This window comes from Dasypus novemcinctus, chromosome 16 (assembly GCF_030445035.2).
Source record: "Dasypus novemcinctus isolate mDasNov1 chromosome 16, mDasNov1.1.hap2, whole genome shotgun sequence".
Classification (NCBI taxonomy): Eukaryota; Metazoa; Chordata; class Mammalia; order Cingulata; family Dasypodidae; genus Dasypus; species Dasypus novemcinctus.
In genome coordinates, this window is record NC_080688.1 from 7,847,249 (window position 1) to 7,869,421 (window position 22,173).

General features: G+C 35.0%; 1 protein-coding gene across 1 annotated transcript in view; it reads right to left on the minus strand.

The window, feature by feature from the left end:
• The window catches only part of LOC101414992 (olfactory receptor 2T27-like), a 72,023-nt gene extending 51,022 nt beyond the window's left edge, over nucleotides 1-21,001 (minus strand). Inside the window, exons 1-3 of the mRNA XM_023590245.3 lie at nucleotides 20,855-21,001; nucleotides 15,620-16,547; nucleotides 9,920-10,015 (exon numbers count right to left, since the gene is read on the minus strand). Coding sequence (XP_023446013.3) covers nucleotides 9,920-10,015; nucleotides 15,620-16,547; nucleotides 20,855-21,001 — 1,171 coding nt within the window. The remainder of the gene's footprint in view (nucleotides 1-9,919; nucleotides 10,016-15,619; nucleotides 16,548-20,854) is intronic.
• Between the last annotated feature and the right edge of the window lie 1,172 nt (nucleotides 21,002-22,173).

The window sequence follows — 22,173 nt, forward strand, 5'->3', positions numbered from 1 at the left end:
TCCGTAGGTTCCTCGTAAATTTCATTTCTGTGCAGATGTGAGATTCATGATAAGTTGTTCCTTCAAAGTCAATAACAGAGAGAGAAAAGTTCTAGAAAGCCGGATGCTATACTCTTATGCAATTGCATACCCATAATTAAGCTTTTACTTTATTCTCTTGATTGGTAATAAGACACAGGGCCCATGCACACTCAAAGGGAGAGGAGTACACAAATATGTGAACCTCAGGAGATGTGGGGCATGGAGATCAGTTTAAGATCTGTCTGCCACACTTTGGCAACTGTATTTATTTACTTTTAAAAAGGGAGTAGTAGAATAGTCTCCAGTGAGATCCCCAGTGATAAGGGATTTTGTAAGAGTGTTGATAATTATTTAAAACTTAATGATTTTTGAACACTAAGCACCTTTCTTTACACTGGTCAGACATATCCATCAATATTATGAATATACCTAAGCAGCTTATAACTGGCCTTCTCCCCAAATGAGAAAAGAACCCTGTTTCAGGGTCCAAAAGAGCCAGACTTAATAGATCCTTTTAGAAATTTCTAGCATCAATGCCATGAAAAGTCTACAAAGGAAAACTATCTGGAAGCAGAGTCAAAGGAGAGAGAAAATCTTCCGAGTTAAAAAAAATTCAGTGCTGGGCATCTGCTATGATGGGAGGAGAAGTTTTGCTTCATGTCTTTTTCTAAGAAGAAAGTAAGCACAGGAGAGACTGTTGCAGCAAATATTCCTGTATGAAATTCATAAATGTTGAAGCGGCTTCATAGCTGATGACTTCTCATTTGTTTTCCTCTGAGAACACCTCTTCTAAAGAATTGTGTTTTATGTAATATGTAGCCTGAATGTAAAACCCTTGTAATAGGAATAGACTCACAGTTTTAGTAAAGAGATTTTCTCTTCAGAAAAAAAAAAAAAAAATAGGGGAATGGGGAAGGGGGAAGATAATGGTTATATGGCAGTACCCTGTATTCAGGATATGACTTTTCTATAACCTGAAACTTCTTTGAATACAAAATGGGAAAAGTAAGACACTGGGAAAATAAAAGGAAGAAAATATCATTGTACATATAGGACAGTAGATCTTACAATGATGAAAGGCAAAATGTCAAAAAATTTTAAGTATTTTTTCATTAGTTTTCATTATCCAAAAAAAAATTATTTATTTTCTGTATTTTATTACTTATTTTTAAACTATCATTGTTATTTCATTTTCTAACTAATTGTATTTGGCTATCTTTGGCTTCATTTTTGAAGATATTTTGGATCACAGAAAGGTTATAACTGTGGCAGGGGAGGGTCATTGGTGTGGGGTTTCAGTAATGGGCATACAAGGGAAGAAGCTCACTTGGACATACATATAAGACATATAAATGTGTTCAAATGTTATAGGACATTTCTATGGTGTGTGGAGATTCACACAATAACTGAAGGAATATCAAATTCCCATCCTCAGGATCTCTACCACATTCTCTAATTGAACACCAATTCCATTAGTTACAATATCTTCCACTGCTAGTGTCCCAATGACTAGTGTAGAAGGATGTCCCATGTAAGTGTCAATTAGATACGTTTACATTCCATTAGCTAAATGTCCATAAGATACAGTTCTTCCATTGATAAAGTCACACTGACTTGTGTAGAAGGATGTTCCATGTGAATGTCAATGAATGGGAGCCAGAGGATAATCTAGGAACTGTATAACAGTGATTTTGTTGAAGAATGCACTCTCTGGTTAATGGTATAAATATAAGAATGTTCTTCTATTACAAAGGGTTAAGAATATGGTGATAAATGGGAAAAAAAGCGAACATAAATTATGGACAATAGTTAACCGTAATATTGCAATATTTTTTCAGTAATGGGAAAAAATATCATATCGATTCTAAAGTTTAACAATAATGGGATATAAGGAAGTATGGAATTTTTCCTTCTGGAGTAATGAAAATTTTCTAAAACTTATGGAGGTGAGGATAGCACAACTCTGCTGGAAATGAGAGCAACTTCTTTTAAATTTGTTTTCTATCCCTGAGATAGCTTCCCAGCCTGCTCAGCTTCCTCAAGAGGAAACTGGAACCAAATCCAGAACCTCCCATGTGGGAGGTGATTGCCCAATTATTTTATCCACATCTGCTCCCTGTTTTTTATTTATGTTATTTATTTTTATTTCTTATTAAAGTGCCTGTTTTTCTAAGATACATAGATGACAAAAAAATGTTACATTAAAAATATGAGGTTCCCACATACCCCATACTCCACTCCTCACTCCTCCCACATCAACAACCTCTTTAATCGTTGTGGCACATACATTGCACTTGGTGAATACATTTTGGTGTACTGTTGCCCAGCATGGACTATAGTCTAGACTACAGGTTACACTCTCCCCCAGTACATTCAGTGGGTTATGGCAGGATATATGATTTCCAGCATCTGTCCCTGCAATATCATTTAGGACAACTCGAAGTCCCAAAAATGCCCCCACATCTCATCTCTTCCTCTCTCTCCCTGCCCTGAGCAACTACTATCGCCACTTTCTCCAGATAACTGCTACAGTTTCTTCCATTACTAGTCACAATAGTTATATAGTAGAATATCAGTAAGTTCACTTCAATCCATATTTTATTCCTCCTTCCTGTGATCCCTGCATTGATGATGTCCATTCCACCTATAAATTGAGAGAGGGCTTGGATCTCACATCACTGATGTATGCAATTCTCCTGCTTGGAGTTGTAGGCATGCTGAGAGTCACTTTAAATTGATTTTAAAAGGCATGAGGTTGTATAACCATACATCCTGTGGTGGACAATTGGCTATATTTAGCAAAACATATGAGAATGTTCTCACATGAACTATAACAAATATATAATACTAACACAGGACTTTAGTAATAAGGTGGTTTTGGGATAAAGTACACCAAATGTAAGATATGGACTGTAATTAGTAGTAGTAATTTGATGATGCTCTTTCATCATCTATAACAAATATTCCAAAACAATACATGGTTTTGGTGGTGGAGTGATGTATGGAGTCTTGTGTGATATGCATATTTTTTAAGGTCACAACTTTTACTATACACTTATTATGTATGTTTGTGTATGCATGATAAAATTTAATGAATTTTTTAAAGTAAAAAAAAAAATCACTTGGCCATAGATGTGAGGGACTATTTCTGAACTCTAATTCCATTGATAAATCTACTACCAATACCTTGCTATTTTTACCACTCAAGCTAAGTAAAATGCTTAAAGTCATGAAGAGAGACTCCTAGCTCACTCCTCGTTTTTATTTTTATTATCTTTTTTAAAGATACATAGATCACACAAAATGTTACATTAAAAAATATAAGGGGTTTCCATATACTCCTGCTTCCCACCCCCAAGCTCTTCCCACATCAACAACCTTTTTCACTAATGTTACACATTCATTGCATTTGATGAATACATTTTGGAACACTGCTACACAGCATGGATTATAGTTTATGTTGTAGTTTACACTTTCTGCCAGTCGATTCAGGGGGTTATGGCAGGATATATAATGTCCTGCATCTGTCTCTGCAATAGCATTCAGGACATCTCCTAGACCCTAAAATGCCCTCATATCACACCTCTTCCTCCCTCTCCCTGCACTTAGCAACTCCCATGGCCACTGTCTTCACATCAAAGATACAGTCTCTTCCATTGCTAGAGTCACAATAATTCTATAGTAGAATACCAGTAAGTCCACTCTAATCCATATTTTATTCCTCCATCCTGAGGATCCTGGGATGGCAATGTACATTCCACTTTTAAATTGACAGGGGGCTTAGATCTCACATGGCTGTTGGATGGGATTCTCCTGCTTGCAGTTGTAGACTCAAATATTTTTGGCTATTTGGAGCCACTTTCTCTTAAGATAAATTTGATTATCTTATATTTGTAAATCAGTTTGAGTAGAATTGGCATCACCTTGATATTTGGTTTTCCAATTCAGGAACTCAGAATATCCTTTATTTGTGTATTTGGTTTCTGTTAGCAATGTTTTATAGTTTTCTAAATATTTGCCTTTATATCCTTGGTAAAATTTATTCCTAAATATGTGATTATTTTAGCTGCTATTGTAAAATGGAAGTTTTTCTCACTTGCACCTCCATTTGCTCATTTTTGTGTATAGAATTAATAGTCATTTTTTGCATAGTAGTCCTGTATCCAATCACATGTTGAAACCATCTATTAGTTCTAGTAGTTTTCTTGTGGATTTTTCAGGATTTTCTATGGGAATTCATATCATAAGTAAATATTGAAAGTTTTACTTCTTTTCCTATTTGGGTAACTTTATTTCTTGTTCTTGCCTAATTGTTTTACCTAGAACATCTACCTCAATATCAAATAACAGTGGAAACAGAGGCATCCTTCACTTGTTTCTGATCTCAGTGGGAATGCTTTCAGTCTTTTATCATTTACTAAAATGCTAGCTTTGGGTTTTCATTTATCCCCTTTATCAAATTGAGAATACTTACCTCTTCTCTTTCTTTCACAATATTTTTTTTTTAATCAGGATAGGATGCTGTATTTTGTCAAATCTCTTTTCTGTATCAATTGAGATTATCATGTAATTTTTCTTCAAGTTATTAATGTAGTAAAATACACTGATTCATTTCCTATTATCGATCCTTCTTTACATTCTGGGATAAAACCCACTTGATCATGGTGTAAAATTATTTTAAAGTGCTTTTGGTTTCAGTTAACAATAATTTTGTTTAGGAATTTTGCATCAACATTCATTTGAGGGATTTGTCTGTATTTTTTTCATTATTTATTTATTTGACTTTGATGTTATGCTAGTGTTGGCTTCATAGATTAAGTTTTGTAGCATTCTCCATTCAATTTTTAGAAGATTTCCTCATGATGTGTCCAGTTCATCAATATTTTCTAGGTTGTTGGCATATGTATTTTTATAGAGTGTCCTCTTATGGTCTTTTTTTTTCCTCCTAGGTAAGTAGTAATGTCCATCATTCCATTTCTTATTTTATTTATTTGCATCTCCTCTCTTTTTTACTTTCTTAGTCAAGATAGGATTTTATTGAGTTTGTTGTTCTTAAAGAATCAACTTTTGCTTTTGTTGATTCTCTCTATTGTTGTTTTTTTAATTCTCCATTCATTTATTTCAACTCTTCATTCTTTCATTTTTTCAGGTTATTTTGAGATTAATTTTCTGTTTTTTTTCTTATTACTGTTAGATGTTCAATTAGGTCTTTGCTTTTAGCTCTTTCTTCTTTTTGAATATAACCATTAAGGGTTATACATTTCCCTCTCAGCACTGACTTTAGTTTTGATCTTTGATCTTCCCATTTTATTTGTCTTGATTTTTTTTAACTAATATCTCTTGTCAGCTCTTGTTTAACCCTATTACTATTTAAGATTATACTGCTTAATCTCCATATATTTGTGAATGTTCCCATTTTCTTCCTGTTATTAGTTTCTAGCTTTATTCCACTAAGATTAGAGAAAGTGTCCACTGCCTTTGTATCAATGAAAGTTTTCCTAATGCTAGAATAATAATAAGTCTAATGGAATAATAATCAGTCTACTGTAGTCCATTGTTTATTCCCCAATCCTAATGATATTGGGATAGTGATGCCTATTCTCTTTCTAATTGAGAGGGGCATAGATGTCATGGAGCAGTTAGATGGAACTATTTTGTTTGCAGTTGCAGACACTCTCTGTTCTTTGCATAGGCAATGTCCATATCCATTTAAATTTTAGTTGTTGGCAGTGGACTTGGTCCAGTGGTTAGGGCATCCGTCTACCACATGGGAGGTCCATGGTTCAAACTCTGGGCCTCCTTGACCCGTGTGGAGCTGGCCCATGCACAGTGCTGATGTGCGCAAGGAGTGCCGTGCCATGCAGGGGTGTCCCCCATGTCGGGGAGCCCCACACACAAGGAGTGTGCCCCCTCAGGAGAGCCACCCAGCATGAAAGAAAGTGCAGCCTCCCCAGGAATGGTGCCGCACACACAGAGAACTGACACAACAAGATGATGCAATGAAAAGAAACACAGATTCCCATGCCACTGACAACAACAGAAGTGGACAAAGAAGACACAGCAAATAGACACAGAGAACAGACAACCGGGGTTGGGGGCGGGGAAGGGGAGATAAATAAATAAATAAATAAATCTAAAAAAAATTTAAAGTGATAAGGGAGAAAAATTGCTAAACTGGAATCAATATCCATTGAAGACATCCTTCAAAAATGAAGACAATAAAAATTATTAAATAAATAAATAAATTTTAGTTGTTGTGGGTAAGTCCAATTAACTGGAGAGTAGGTTTTACAACCCTGCTGAGATTCAGACCTCAAATGGCAAATGAACAGATCAAAGATTTAAGTCTCTGAGACATATATTTAACAAGTATAGTACTAATTATACATTCAAATTAAAAGGGCAGAAAAGTCATGTCTTGGGAAACTATAAATGTGTCTAATTCTGTTATAGTGGGTAACATGTATTCCAAAGTAAGACCCAATGAATTCCAGTTTATTTGTCCTGCTTATAGTGTCTGGATGTCTATAGAGCCCTCAAGAGTCCTATTGTTTGTGGTACTGTTTATTCGGGCAGTCAGTGAGATCCTCCTGAGACATTCATGAAGGTAACCTCTGGAATCACCTCCCAACTCACTTTCAAATCATTAGGGCATAAAAACTCATTTATAGATGATATTTGCCCCTTTTGTTCAAGGTCTTTTTTCCAGATGCTTTGCTAGTTCATGCTTGTTACTAATCCCCTGATGCCAGGCAGGCTCAATCCCAGGAGTCATGTTCCATGCTGAGGGGAAGGCAATGCATTTATGTGCTGTGTTTGGTTAAGAGAGAGGCCACATTTGAGCAACTAGTACGATGTCAGAAGGAAACTCTTAGGCAACCAATAATCCTAGGTTAAGTTTCATTTTCACAAGAAAAGGTTTGTAAGTAAAATCACCAGTAACAAGCACATGGTGTAATGGTCTGTTTTTCTTCACTAGGAACTGCTCTTCTACTCATGGGATTCTTGCTGTCCTATTAGAGAATGTAACAGGGCTCTGCAGAATAGAACGTCAATATTCTTTCTGTTGTGTTGGTCTCCACCCATTGAGACAATGGCCCATGTACACTTGATCATGTTCATATGACTTAGAGGCATGTCCCATATACATACATCTATCACCATCAGCCCAATGATTGATCCCTTCCTCAGTTCTATGTAGTTACCACCAGAGTTTCTGAGGGGTAGTGGAGGGAAGAAGATGTGTAATATGGGGGCATTTTTTGTAAGCTGGAATTGTCCTGCATGGTATTGCAATGACAGCTATTGGTCATTATAAATTTTGTCATAATCTACAAAATTATGCAAGATAGAGTGTAAACTATCAGGTAAACTGAAATTCATGGTTAGTAGCAATATTTCAATATGAGCTCATAAATTGTAACAAGAGTACCACACTAATTAAGGAAGTTGTTAGGTGGGAAAGTGTGGGAAGGAAAGAAGGAGGGATATATGGGAATCCCTTATTTTTTATATAAAATTTATGTAATGTGAAGTTTCTTTAAAAATTAAAAAAATAGAGAAAGTGCTTTCTACAATTTCAATCTTTAAATTTATTGAGAGCCGTCTTTTGAAAAAACATATATTCTCATGAGCACTTGAGAAGAATGTACATCCTTCTATTTTAGGGTTCAATGTTATATAAATATCTGTTGGGTGTAATTAATTTATCATATTATTTAAGATTCCTGTTACACATTATTTATCCTCTGTCCAGATGTACCATTCAACTCTGAAGGTGGTGTGTTGAAATCTCCAATTATTAGTTTGGAGCTGTCTATTTTTACTTTCAGTTTTGCCAGTGTTTTCTCATGTATTTTGGCCAAACTAGTTTAGAGACATAAATATTTATTATTGTTATATCTTTGGAAATTGCCCCTTTTATTAATACATAGTGGACTTCTTTATCTCATAACAATTTTGTATTAAAAAATTATTATAAATACTTTGAAAATTAAATGACAGACACTAATTTGTAGAATTTTGAAAGATTCTGTACCATAAACAATCCAAAGATTTTGATCCATTTGGAGATATATATATACATATATATATATATATATATATAGAGAGAGAGAGAGAGAGAGAGAGAGAGGTGCATGAGTGTTTTTATTTATGTATTAAAGAGATGAAAACCTAAATTGAAGCAGTGTTATGACTATCAAAAGATTTTTGTGTATTGCTTCATCATGCATCTTAATTTGGCTAAGCCACTTGCCTGAACTATGACCTTTGGCCTAGTTAACAAGAAAACTTACAGTCTTGGGGAATAAATTCTCCCAAAGTCCAAAATCACTTCTGAAGTCATTCCCTATACCACCTCAGATCTCACCCAAATTCCACATTTGGTCCTAAATTATTATCTAACCATGTCCACCATCCTCAAACCCCTTTATGTGCTCATTTTCTTTTAACTAACCAAACCTTAATTCACATGGAAATCTTCCAACCCTGGACCACAATAAAGAACAATTACACAGGCTCTTCTTGTTATACTTTGTGTGCTCCCCACCTCTTGCTTGAGACAATTGAGTCAATTGTCCTTCTTGTCAAACCCTCATGCTGTCCTCTCTCTATGGGAAATACAATGCACTATATTTTCTAATACATAGGGCCTTATTTTCTCCTTTGCATCACACCTGACCTACACCAGACTAAAATGTAAAATCTTATTTATCTAGTTAAAAACAAGGAGGAATTCAGTAAAATAAAACAAAAGGATATCAACCTCCTTACGAAAATATTGGTCAAAAGACATAAACAAAATGGTATCTGTATTCATGACCATATTTGGTTTGGTAAACAAGAGGCAAAAATATAGGGCCCTGCTCTGGTGAGAGGTATACAGAAGCCCACTGACTAAAGTAAGGAAGGTAGAGACAATGTGTGTTAGAGAAACCTGAACTAAATCTTACACATTCACTCAGCAGATCATGGATCTCAGTAAAAGTTCCTGTCCCTATGAGTGTCACTAAAGAGTGACTAAGGACTCAGTTGAGGCATGTACAAGCCACAGAAAGAATTTATCTGCTGGAGATAAATTCCAGAAGAAGCAGTGTTGATGCAATAGATATTGGATTAAAGTAACCTTCTTGAACATACATTCCAATGGAGATTTCAGGTGACTACAAGCATAACCTGACTTTAAAATTATTAGAAACCCCTGCCCTAGCATATAACTCTCACATTCAGTCCAGTGAACAAACAGCACATGAACAGTAATAATAATTTTTATCTAAAACCACTAAGATTTTTGATGATTTGTTAAACAGAAATAGATGGGAGGATTAATTAAAATATATAAAATTGTTTAATAAAATGTCAAAGGTGTAATAAAATTAAAAATAAATATATCACATGGTAGAAATATTTTAGATAATTACTAAAAATATAGAAACATATTGTATGCTCTCTTAACTAGAAGAAGCAAAGCACAAAAAGAGAAATAATCAGAAAGAAAATGAGAATGAGTTGAAGGGGAATATGGAAAAGGTAGACAATTAGAAACTACCGCATAAAATGGTAGAAATAAATCTAAGTATATCTGTCCTTTCAGAAAATGTAAACAGACATAATATTCTGAGTAAAAAACAAAGAATCTAGAGGAAGGTTATTTTTAAGTAGACACATGAAATTTAAACTTTCAGAATATATGAAAATTGAAGAATGAGTAAAGGTACATCAGAAAAATTTCAACTTAAAGGAAAACTGGTATAACTCTGGCAATATTAAACCAAGCAGATTTTATGGCAAAAGCATTAACAAATATCAAGTAACTGACAAACACAATATAAGACACATAATATTAATCTCCATGTCGATGACTCTGTTTACTTGAAAATATTTTCAGTATTCTTACGCTTCTCTGAACTTAAGTAGAGGATACTCTGTTCTCCATGATCATTAAGCACATTATTTTCTACAGGAAATTCCACAATGAGGCCCTGGTAGAGGGCTGGAAGGACACAATACAAAGCTGTTAACATTTCTGCATTTCTTTCAATTTCATTTAGGGTCCTAGCAGTAGCTTTGACTCTTGAGGATTCCAGGTCCCAAAGCCAGCCACATTCTCCAGGGTTCTGAATCTTGCCTGTCAGTACCTACACTGGCTCCAGATTTTGAAGGATGACCCACCCCCTGGTGTCCACTTAAGCCTTGTTCAAGTGCCTCTCCATTTCCCTGAGAGGAGGGAGTTTCCTGTTGTTGCTAGTGTCCAGATTGATTCAGCTTTCTCTATTTGGCTACTTGTTTCATCCATTTCCGATTAAACACATTTTCTGAATTATGTTCCCTATATTTGAAAAGCTAGAGTGTCTTCCATATTTATAATAGAAATTCAATAGAAATCTCCTGAATTGCTTATGAGTTAATCAGGAACATAAAACTTAAATAGCTTTACTTTATTTTTTGCTGCCTGTCACCAATCTCCCACACCACAATTCCCTGTGCTCATACTCCTCTCCCAGCACTCTACTCCTAGTACATGCCATTATGATGACCTTAAATACTGCCTTGCTAGTTCAGCACCTGTGAATGTCATCACCCACCCACCACATTCACAAACATACATACATTAATCCCCGAGCTCCTCCTATAGAAAAGGGAAAAAAACAACACAAAACAGGTTTCCATGAATTTTCAGCCAAGTCACTTTCATCAAATCCTCCAGAAGGAGTTTCTGGAAGGCTCAATGTAGTTATTAAGTCTGAGTGTGCATTAATAGTTCCGTGTTTCTGTGCACCAAGGCCAGGGAGGATTAGAGAAGCTATAATCCACCTGATGATGAAGCTGAAGGTGGCTCTGGTCATGGCTTCTCTGGTGGCTTCTTACAGCTCTGCCACTGGTAAATTCTGTTCCCCTTCCCTCTTCTTAATTGGATATTTGCTCATCATAGGACAGGGTCTTGTGGTAAGATTAATCTGGAATTTGGTGGTCTCTTTTGGAGATAGATTGAGTGTATTTTATTTTTAAGAAATCAATTTTATTGATATATATTAATAAGCATACAATTCATCCAAAGTGTGCAATCAATGGTATTTGCTATAACCACATAGTTTTCCATTCATCACCTCAATCATTATTAAAGCATTTTCATTATTTCAATGATAATATTAATAAACAAAAAACACACAAACAAGAAAACTCCGCAACTCTCAATCTCTCTGTGCTTCCCCCACTCTACATAGCTGCTGTTTCTGGCTTTTCTATCCAAAGTATATAATCAAGGCTTTTAGTATAATCAAAATGTACATTTATCACCTCAAAAATTTGAGGGCAATTTCATTATTCTGAGAAGAAAGACTCTTCACCCCTTAACATTCCTTCATCAGACCTACATAACCACTAATCTCTTCCATGTTTATAAATGGATTTATATTTATATTTTATATAAATGGAATCATATATTATGTAGTATTCTGTGTCTGGTCTCCTTCATGTAGTATAACTTTTTGTCTGATTTAACATTTTGGGCTATTAACCTATTTTTTCAGTTTCAAAGTAAAATTTTCTATATATACAATGCTACCCATATTTATATATCACTAATATATTGAGTTTATAATAGGGCAATCATACAATAATTTTCCTTTTGTGTCTGGCTTGGTTCACTCAATATAATGTCCTCCAGGTGCATCCATGATATCATCTTTCATGATGACTTCATTTCTTCTTATCACTGCAAATTATTTCTTCATGTATATACTGCACAATTTGTTTATCCATTCATCAGTTGTGATGGACATGTGTGTTGTTTCCAACTTTTGACTATTGTGAATAACACTGCTATTAACATCAGTGTGCACATATCTATTCATGTCACTGCTCACAGGACTGTGGTAATATACCCAGCAATTGTATTGCCAGGTCCCAAGGTAAGTCTATGTTCAACTTTCTTAGGAACAGCCAAACAGTTCTCCTTAGGGGCTGTACTGTTCTACAGTCCCACAGAAAGCGAAGAAGTGTTCTTATCTCTTCACATTTTCTCCATTTTCAGTTTTCTGAGTTATTAATAGTAGCCAGTCTAATAGGTATGTAATGATTCCTCATTGTAGTTTTGATTTCAATTTCCAAAATCTCTAGTGGTTTTGAACATATTTTCATGTGTTCCTTCACCATTTGCATTTTTTTTTTAGGACAAGTGTCTTTTCAATAGTTTTTCCAATATTTTAATTGGGCAGTTTGTCTTTGATTGTTGAGTTTATAATCTCTTTGTATATCACAGATATTAAAACATTATTGAATACATGATTTCCAAATATTTTCTTTGGAGATATATTGAGTGTATTTTGTACGAGAAAAGGAAAATGAGTTTAATATTTGCTAATAAGAAGGGTGAACATGATCAGTGATGTTGGTCAATAACCTTGACCTATTCCTGTTGGACTAAAGGTCTGATGTGTCTTAGTTTACCAGGGCTGCTGCAACAATTATCACAGACTGGTGGGTTTAAATACTGGTTGGAAAGTATTTTATCACAGTTTTGTAGGCTACAAATTCAAAATTAATGTGTCAGCAGCATCATGATTTCTCCAAAGTCTGTAGGGTTCTGTTGGTGGCTATAGCCATAACTCAATTTAAAGCTCCATCTCTTGGCCACTTGTCTACTTCTACCTCTATCTCTAAGTTTCCACTTCTTATAAGAACTCCAGTCATATTGAATTAAATCCCATCCTAATTTAGTATGGTGTCCTCTTATCTAATAGAATCTTTGAATATACTATTTACAAACGAGTTCCCATCCACAAGACTGGGATTAGGACTTGAATTGATCTTTGAGGGAAAAATTATTCAATCCATACAAGATGGTACTTATCTTTAAATTTAGGAGTGGACTATGAAACTTTAGTGCAAGAGCAATTACTGGTCAAAAGATATAAGAGCCAGTAAGTGACTTTCCACCTACTTCTATTAGCCTTTCACAAACTAATGATGTTCCCATTGGGGAAAGCATCATCAGTGTACATCCCAGAGGGAGAATGAATCTCAAAATAACAGGTGAAATGAGCACCAAATCTTCATTTGTAGTTTTGGTTTTTTAGTTTTATTTTTTAAATTTTATTCTATTTTTTAATTACCTTTTTAAAAAGTTAATAGATCATTTGTGGTTTTAAAGCATACAGGTTTTAAGCCATTATTGAATCCTACAAGATAAACTAAACTATTGTAATTTGTTTGCACATTCTCAAAAAAAATCAGATATGTGTTTTCACTCATATATCACTAACTTTCCTCTTGCCAAGATTTTATGTCATTCTAATGTGAAAGTTGGGAAATTTAGCTAATGACACACTGGACAAAATTATAATGTCTGAGATAAGTTGGGTTTGTATAAGTGGAAGAAATGAGGCAAAAATAATTTAATAGAACTTTTTTAATTTAAAATTTGGGGCATAGAATCTGAAATATCATAATAGTAAAATATACTGAACTGGAATATGATAGAATATGAATTAGGGACAAAAAAAAGATAAATTTTTGTGATCTTCTCATATTTCTCTGAATTACATTGAGTTCCAAAGTTAAAGAAGGACTCTCAAAAATTACACTTGACATCAACATTCATATGTGATTATTATTTTAATATAAACATCTTTCCATTAGAGGTAAACAACTTTTATCGTCAAGCTTTTAAAAACAGGCACTGAGTAAGGAAGCAGCTCAATCAGTTGGGCTCCCATTTACCATATGGGAAGCCCTGGGTTCATGTGCCAGGACCTCCTTGTGAAGGAAGGCTCATCTGCATGCTGCAGAGAGACACCTGGCCCACAAGCACCATGGAGAGCAAACTCAGCAAGGTGATACAACTAAAAAAGGGAGACAAACAAAAACACAGAAGAGCATGCAGCAAATGGACACAGAGAGCAGACAGCAAGCAAGCCACAATGGGGGACAGGAAATAAAATAAATAAATAAATAATTTTTAAAAAAGAAGAGGCACTGAGTATATCATAATAAGCTGGGCCTTGAATCTGTCTTGTTTCTGTCAGTACTTAAAGGGTTTTCATGGAAGGCAAGAAAGGATCACCAGATATAGTGTATTATTAAAAATTGTATATATTCTGCAACATCCCTCTGAGAATCCATATGACTCTTTTCCTCATCAAAGTAGTTTTTATCTATAAATTACTTTTTCATGCAAAAATTGAACTTCTAATATTATAAATATGGCATTGACGATCTGAAATTTGGTGTAGATCACCAAAAATCTGAGAAAAAAAGTACACAAATCTTTCATTTTATGAAACAAATTTATACATATTCAGTCACTATATAAATTTTATTTTATTGTATGGAAATCATAAAGGATCACCAATTGTGTAACTATCATACAAAATAAGACTAAGAAATGATAAATACTTATGAACCAATGGCTGTCTTGTATTATCTATACATTGGTGAGTGTATTTCCTCATTATTTATTCCTGGATTATGATCTCTTGTGAGTAGGAGCTCTAAGATTGCACCAAAACATGCTACTACATTCTAGCAATTACACTTTGTAGTTTTTTTAGTCAACTGTAAGAGAAGTCAGAATAAACAAACAGAAATTGGACTAATTCCAGAAAAGAAACATAGGTTAACACATCTAATACGGTACAAGAAAAATTACCATATGGAATTAGTATACTACAATAAAAGATATGATTGCTAATAAATGTATCTTAAGCACAATATTAATAGGAAAATAAATATAAAATTGCAAACAGATTGTAGGAATTGAGGAAGCCATAATATATGAGTAGATTTCTGAAACAAATATTAAAAAGTAAAGGTATAATTCTACTGAAACAAAAGTAGAGGGTAGACTGTAAATTATATAATCATTATAAATCACACATATTCCCTAAAATTCATATTTTATAGTAAAAAAAGATTGAGTCATAAAAATATATAAATATAAAACAATCACAACCTCATTGCTCAATTAATATTTTAAACTTGTAAGTGTATCAGTGCTTCATTTTTGAGATACCAGGGACTGGGGAATGAATCAGGGACCACCCATGTGACAAGAAGTCATTCAACAACTTGAGTCCTATTTGCTTCCCTGTATTCATATTTTTTGATTCAATAATTCCATCAAAATATTAGAGCCAGGATTAGTTTAGGAAATAACTTAATGTTTGTTAGAAGTATCATGAGTATATCATTTATAAGGATAATTTTGGAAGAATTCAACTTTCTAAACAGAGATAATTACATGCAGAACTCATGTTTCCTCCACTAGATGAGGTGTACATTTTAAAAAATTGAATAAATATGATAACTGCACATGAATAAGAAACATCCATTTGAGATCTTATGTGAGTAAATAAAATACGTTCATGTGGCACTGAGTAAAAATACAAAAATGTTTAAAATGGTATTATATATTAACATCGGTTATGGAGTTTTAAGTTTGTTTGCTTTATATTTCTCAAAATATCTGCCACATATATGAATATATATGTTTACAGACATATAACTCTCACAATTTAAATGTAAATGCCTTCATTACTTTAGGTTTATATTGGAAACTAGAAAACATTTAAAGGTTCTTATTTTTTGAAAACTTTACTAAAGGCTCTAGCAACATCCTTGTTTCTCAAACTGTAGATGAGAGGGTTGAACATGGGTGTAAGGATGGTATAGAAGACAGAGACAACTTCATCCTGCTCTGGGGAGTGGTAAGTCTTCGGCAAAAGATACTTGATGATAGCAGCTCCATAGAATAGAGACACCACAGTCATGTGAGAAGAGCAGGTGGCCAAGGCTTTCCTAAAGCCCATGCTTGAGCCCATAGCCAGCACAGTGGACAGTATTCTTCCATAAGAGGCTAAAATGGCTGAGATGGGAGGGAGGAGAAAAATAACACCACTGACAAATAGACCTGTTTCATACTGGGAAGTTTCAGCACAGACAAGTTTCAAGAGTGCTGGGATCTCACAAAAGAAATGGTGGATTTCCCTGGAGGCGCAGTAAGGGAGAGTCAGTATGTATATGACATGGATTAGGGCATTGAGCAGAGCTCCCAACCAGGACCCAACCACCATGAGCACACAGATGGTGGGACGCATAAGAATGGGGTAGCGCAAGGGGTGACAGATGGCCACATAGCGGTCATAAGCCATAACGGCCAGCAAAAGACACTCTGAAGCCACCAGGGTCATGAAGAGGAAGAGCTGAGCTGCACAACCAATAAAGGAAATGTGATGGTTCCCAGACAGAAAGTCAAGGGCCAATTTGGGAACAAATGTGGAGATAGATAGAAGATCCATGAAGGATAGCTGACTGAGCAGAAAGTACATGGGGCTATGAAGCTGAGGATCTGCCCTAACAAGAATGATAATTGTTGTGTTGCCAAACAGTGCAAACAGGAGAGCCAGCATGAGGAGAGCAAAAAGGACCCAGGGAGCCTGGTTGTGTTGAAATAGGTCCAGCAGGACGAAATCACTCCCTGTTGTCTCGTTGTTCATGTATACAGTGCTATAGCTTCTAACCTGTAACTTTGGAGACAATTTTAAAAATCATGACAATGTGGAGATATTTTCATCATTTTTCAACATCTCAAATCTGTTTTCTTCCCTATCCTTCACCTTTTACTTGTAGTTAGTGAATATGTTTGCCTTTCATCAGACTTCACTATGGAAACTTAAGAGAACATCCAATATATGACTCTTATACCACTGGGGGAGGGAACATTATTGCTGCTTATATTTAAGACATTATTTCAAATATTTTCAATTAAAATTTTCTAGAAATTGAAACATTTATAACATAAAGTCATAGTAAATTTCTAACTTAACTTCTTTGCTCTAAACCTAAAGGAGTGAATTAGTATTTAGATATTTTCTTTTTCTGTTTATCAATAAATTTTAAGGAGCAAGCATGAAAAAAGACTGCAGAAAAATTCAGAGTGAAAAGAAAGCCAAAGCTGTCATTAATTAAATGTCATACATGCAGGACAGTTGCCTCCATAAATCTGACATGTTGCAAGAAAAGAAAAAAAAGGAAGGAAACATTTTAAAAACATAAATTATGTAAATGACATTCTTTAAACATTTTTATTTTATGCTGTTATTGATTTAATCTCTATATCTGGAAGTTCACTTGCTTACATAATTATTATGTCTTATTATAAAAACCTGATTCCTTGAATGAAGGATATTAAGGATAAAGAGGTATCTGGTAGAAAATAGATTACACATTGAAAATGTATTTCTGCTTCTTGAAACATAATTAGAATTTTTGCTCATTCTAGTGGTAGTACAGAAGTATTGTTTTTAGTTGAAAAGACACAACAACTTCTTCCTATTATTTTTTCATTCCATCTAAACAATGCTACAAAAATATAGTAACTTTTGATGTGATATAGGGTATATCAAAGAATACTCTCATGAAATTGAGGAACAATTATTTAATGAATTTAAAAATTCTTGTATTTTTACATTGACTTTATTTTTAATATTGATTTTATATTGAAAATTAGTTTTCTTCTTGTGCGATGCATAATGGAGAAACCTCATAAATTTTAAATATAATGAAACTTTCCACAATTATTTCATTGAATATATTGCCTGTATGACATTAATTTAAAAAGACAAAATAGGCAAAGCTGGTTTTATAGTTATGTTTGGATTGGCTTAGTTTCAAAGCAATTTCTTATACATCATTTCAGTAAATTCATTGCACTCTAACCCTCAGGTGACAAGAAGAGCATCTTTTGTACTTATGTTTCAATACACAGTGTCTTGCAGTCAGACTAGAATAGAGAATTTGTTCAAAAAACATTTGTTCTTTAATGAAAGAGTAAATGAAAAGAGGGGTGTTTGAAAGAACACATCACAGAACTTGAACTGATCAGATTAGATTTAAATATAATTACACATCAAATAATACATTGTCTTCTAGGGCTTTTCCACCACCCCACACTAATCATTTAAAATTCACCATGTCTTCTCACATCTTTCACTGTAAGGCAAAGATAACAACAAAACACACATTGTACAATTAAAACAGAATTGTATAATCTAACTGCTAACAAATAACACCCTACTGATCTTTATCTCTAATAAAAAAGGCACATTTTAATTACAGAGAGACTTAAAGAATGCTTTGATTGGGATTCATTGACTGAATTGATTGATTCACTGCATTATATAATTACAAGGATTGTAATACGTCATTTATTCTAATATATCTTTTGATGGTTTCAGAAATTACTCACCAGATATTTTCCAGATTTATGTTTAACATTCAATGGTAATTGTGAGGACTTGGTCCTAAGTGGGGCCCACCTGACTTTGTAAAAATGTGCTTCTTATAACTTTGAGTAAATTTAATTCACTACTGCAATAAGTTTGAAATTATAAAAAATAAAATAAACTGAAAAAAGAGTATAATATAGTAAAGTAGCTATTTCTGTATTATTATAATAATATGATTTATTTATAGTAGCCCAAAAACCTTATTTCCTAAAGTTTTAAAAAATTATTTTAGGAAATTCTGTCAGCTCTGCTGATAAAATCTTGGAATAACTCAATATAAAATATATTATATTTACACATGTCTGGGTAGCTCTTCTCAACCTGGGAGTTGTGCATTATACCTGTCTGAAATGAAATAAAACCAAAATTATCAATCTATGAATGAGAAAATGCCTTAATATAAAACATAAGCTAAATTGATCATCCTGATTCAACAGCATAACAATAAATTTTTTTTGACAATATTAAGCAATGACTAGGTAGAAAGCTTGTCTGATATTTTATATTTTATTCATAAGGTTAGTGTATAATATACTAGGCTGTTCAAGACATAGTAACAGATTATCTTCAACTTTTCTTTAAAAATTATGATTACTTACTCAAATGAAGAAACTGATGCTGCATATAAAGTTTTGTAGGTACCTTGCATCTTCCTTAAAATACCAGAAAAAAAAAGCTTTTCTGAAGAAAGAATGTATTATTACTTCAGGGTCCAAGGCCAATTTACAGTTCCACACGCATTCCTTAGAGAAGTTGTCCCTTGTCAGCAGCTCTGTGTCCTTAGGTAAACAATGCATCAATTACATCCCTGTCATTCATGATTACAAAAAAAATGAATAGCTTACTCACATTTATTGTAAGTACGTGCATTGGGGAATAATGTTTGTCAAATGATAGTATATCAAATATTAAGTAAATTACAATTTTTAAAATATTTTAAATAATAATACCTAGTGTTTTAAAAAGTCAATAGGTCACTTGAAAAAAAAACCGACATAAAAATATATATTGAGAAGTTACTTTTTCATCCCAGGCATGTAAATAGTTTGGAATTCAGGACTCCAATCTTTACAAAAGGAAAATACTAAAAATTAAATGTAAATAAAAATCAGTGACTTTTCTTCAGTGATCACAGAATTGATGTTCATCCCATATTTCTGGGGAGAAAGGTATAGCTACAGAGTCACAACCAAGTTCTGCTTCTCTAGAATATAATCTGCTGTGGCAATCAACTGGTAATAACACATAAATGACATTTTTCATGAATTGTTGAATAATGATGGTTTTCTAGCCTGAGACTGGAAAACCCATGGGGCTGCAGTTGTAGGTCCCCTCTTCATCTTCTCACTTTCATGTGAACTGGGGAATAGGATCCCTACCCAGTTCTCCTGAAGAAAGTCAAGAAGAATCCCCTTTTACCCTCTGATAGTGGAAGAATAGAGTAACCATTGTGAATAAACTCAGAGAAGTCTCCTTAACAAAAAAAATTTTGTTAAGGAGAATGGTTTCACCGGACACTTTTCATACCCGGAGGAAGTTTATAAGGTATTTACCCAACTCCATGCCCCATTAGTATTTCTACCTCACTTACCAAGGATGATGTGGGGGTCTGTAGAAATCTAAGAAACATTTATGAAGATCATGGCTCAGGGACCAGTGAGCCACGGGGCAGCACAGTGAATTGCAGGTGAGTCTACTGGGAGGGAGTGAAGGAAGGGCTCCCTTTGCCCTCTTCACAGAGTTGTTTGCTTTTCTCTGTACCCTCCTGGATTCTTCCCCACCTGACTTCCTGGAAAACCTGGCTATGTGCCTGCAGGTCCAAAGATACAAGTAACAGGAGACATAGGCACATTGGGTGTTTATGAAGAGGCTGCAGGAAGTGCAGAGAAATTTCACAGGAGACTCCTCCATTCAGACCAGATTTCAGGCCTAGCTAAGTTCCAATGTCACAGTCCCATTGTCCTCACTGGTCAGGAAAGAAATGGAAATAAAGAGAGAGGGCATCTCTAAGTTCTCTGCATCAGTCCTGACTGTACAGTTAAAGGAACCAACACGTGTGTGTGTGTCTCTCTCTCTTTCACTCTCTATCTCTCAATCATCCATCAGATTTATTTAACAAATTGGCTCACGTTTGTTCTCGCTGGCAAGTCTGAAATCTGTAGGGAAGCCAGGCAGGTGAAAAATTCCATTCAAGTTGATATTGATGTATTGATTCTGAAATCCAACCCATAGAAGTCCAACAAGCTGGAACTTAGAGAGGAGTTGATGTTGCAGTCTTGAGGCTGTATTTCATCTTCTGAAGACCTCAGTTCTTTGCTCCTACTGCCTCCAAATGATGGATCTGGCCCATGTTCACCATTTAAGTTGATCTTCTTTACTTACAGACAACTGAGATATCTAGAAAATACCTCCATAAGAACATCTAGGTCAGTGCTTGACCACAGTACTGAACAATAAAATGTAGCCAAGTTGTCACAGAAAATTAACCTGCACAGTCTCTTAACTATTAAGTGTCAGGTCACACATTATATCATTATCATCATCACCACCATCACCACCATTGCCACTACCACCACACCCATCACCACTAACGCCATCATCTCCACACCACCATCATCACAACTGCAGCGAATATCATCACCATTACTAACATTCCTCTCACTAAATCTGGCATTGAAAGGAGTCTTCAGCATTGTGGTAAATATTTTACATTTTTCATTTCTTTAATGCTCACATGAGCCCTATGAGTAACTGTTTATCCTATTTTTCAAGTAAAAAGATCCCTTAGCTAGTAAATAGAAGAACTGAGATTGACCATAGTCCAGATGCCAAACCCCATTTATAATCTCTATGCAATATTAGTCTCTACACACAAAGTAGAACAGGGAAAATTCTGGAGAAAATTTGAGATCATTCTGGATGTTGGGGAAGGAGGCATAGTAGAAGGGGTTATAAATGTACCAGATGTTCATTTTCTAAAATTCTTTAACTTCATGATTTATTAAGTGCTCTAAAAGCTGAAGGAAGATTAATAATTGAATAGAAAAATGTTACTCTCTTTTTTATTTTTAGGAGATAATGGAGATTGAACCCTGGACCTTATACATGCGAAGTAGGCACTCAACAATGGAGCTGCACCTGCTGTGTAACATTACTCAGATTCAGAGCTGTGTGGAATAATTCAAGCCATGCAGGCCTAGATCGTGTTTGCCCAGAGAGACTGATCATGCTTCACACCCTTTCTCCCCTGACTGGGGCAGGGATGGAGCTGCAGGCGTGGGCAACAATCTATGCTGTGTAGGTCCAAGATCACTGCAGTTGTCCCAGTAGACTTCTGATCTTCAGTCTGTGCCGGGCAAAGGTACATGCCATTACCTGGATAGGGTGATGCAGGGCCTGCAGGCCTCCTCCTGCCAGAGGCAGGGCTGAAGCCTAGGTTAGGGCTATAGGCTGATCTGGGTGAAAGACATTGGTTCCTACAGTCACTGTGATTTTCTGTCCTGGCTTCCCCTTAGGCTGGATTTTTGGTCCTGGCTTGCCCCTCAGTCAAAATGGCAGTCACCAGCCTCTTTCTGACTTGGGCAGATTCATACACCAGCTGTTCCCAGGGTTATATCTTAGCCCACTGAGTCTACCAGTCAGTAGCCAAAATCAGAGCCAACCTTCTCCTTCTACCCTGTTTTTGGGACATGGAGCTTCCAATTGCAGCCACAGAATAGTTCCTGGGTCAGCTCATGTGCCAGAGTAGTATAATCACTGGCCTCTGTGGCTTGGCTGGTAATTTCCTCGAGAGACTGGTGCAGGTCCCTGCAGCATGCTCCCTCCTGGACGTTGGCCTAGGCTAGAGCTGCAATCTGATCTAGAG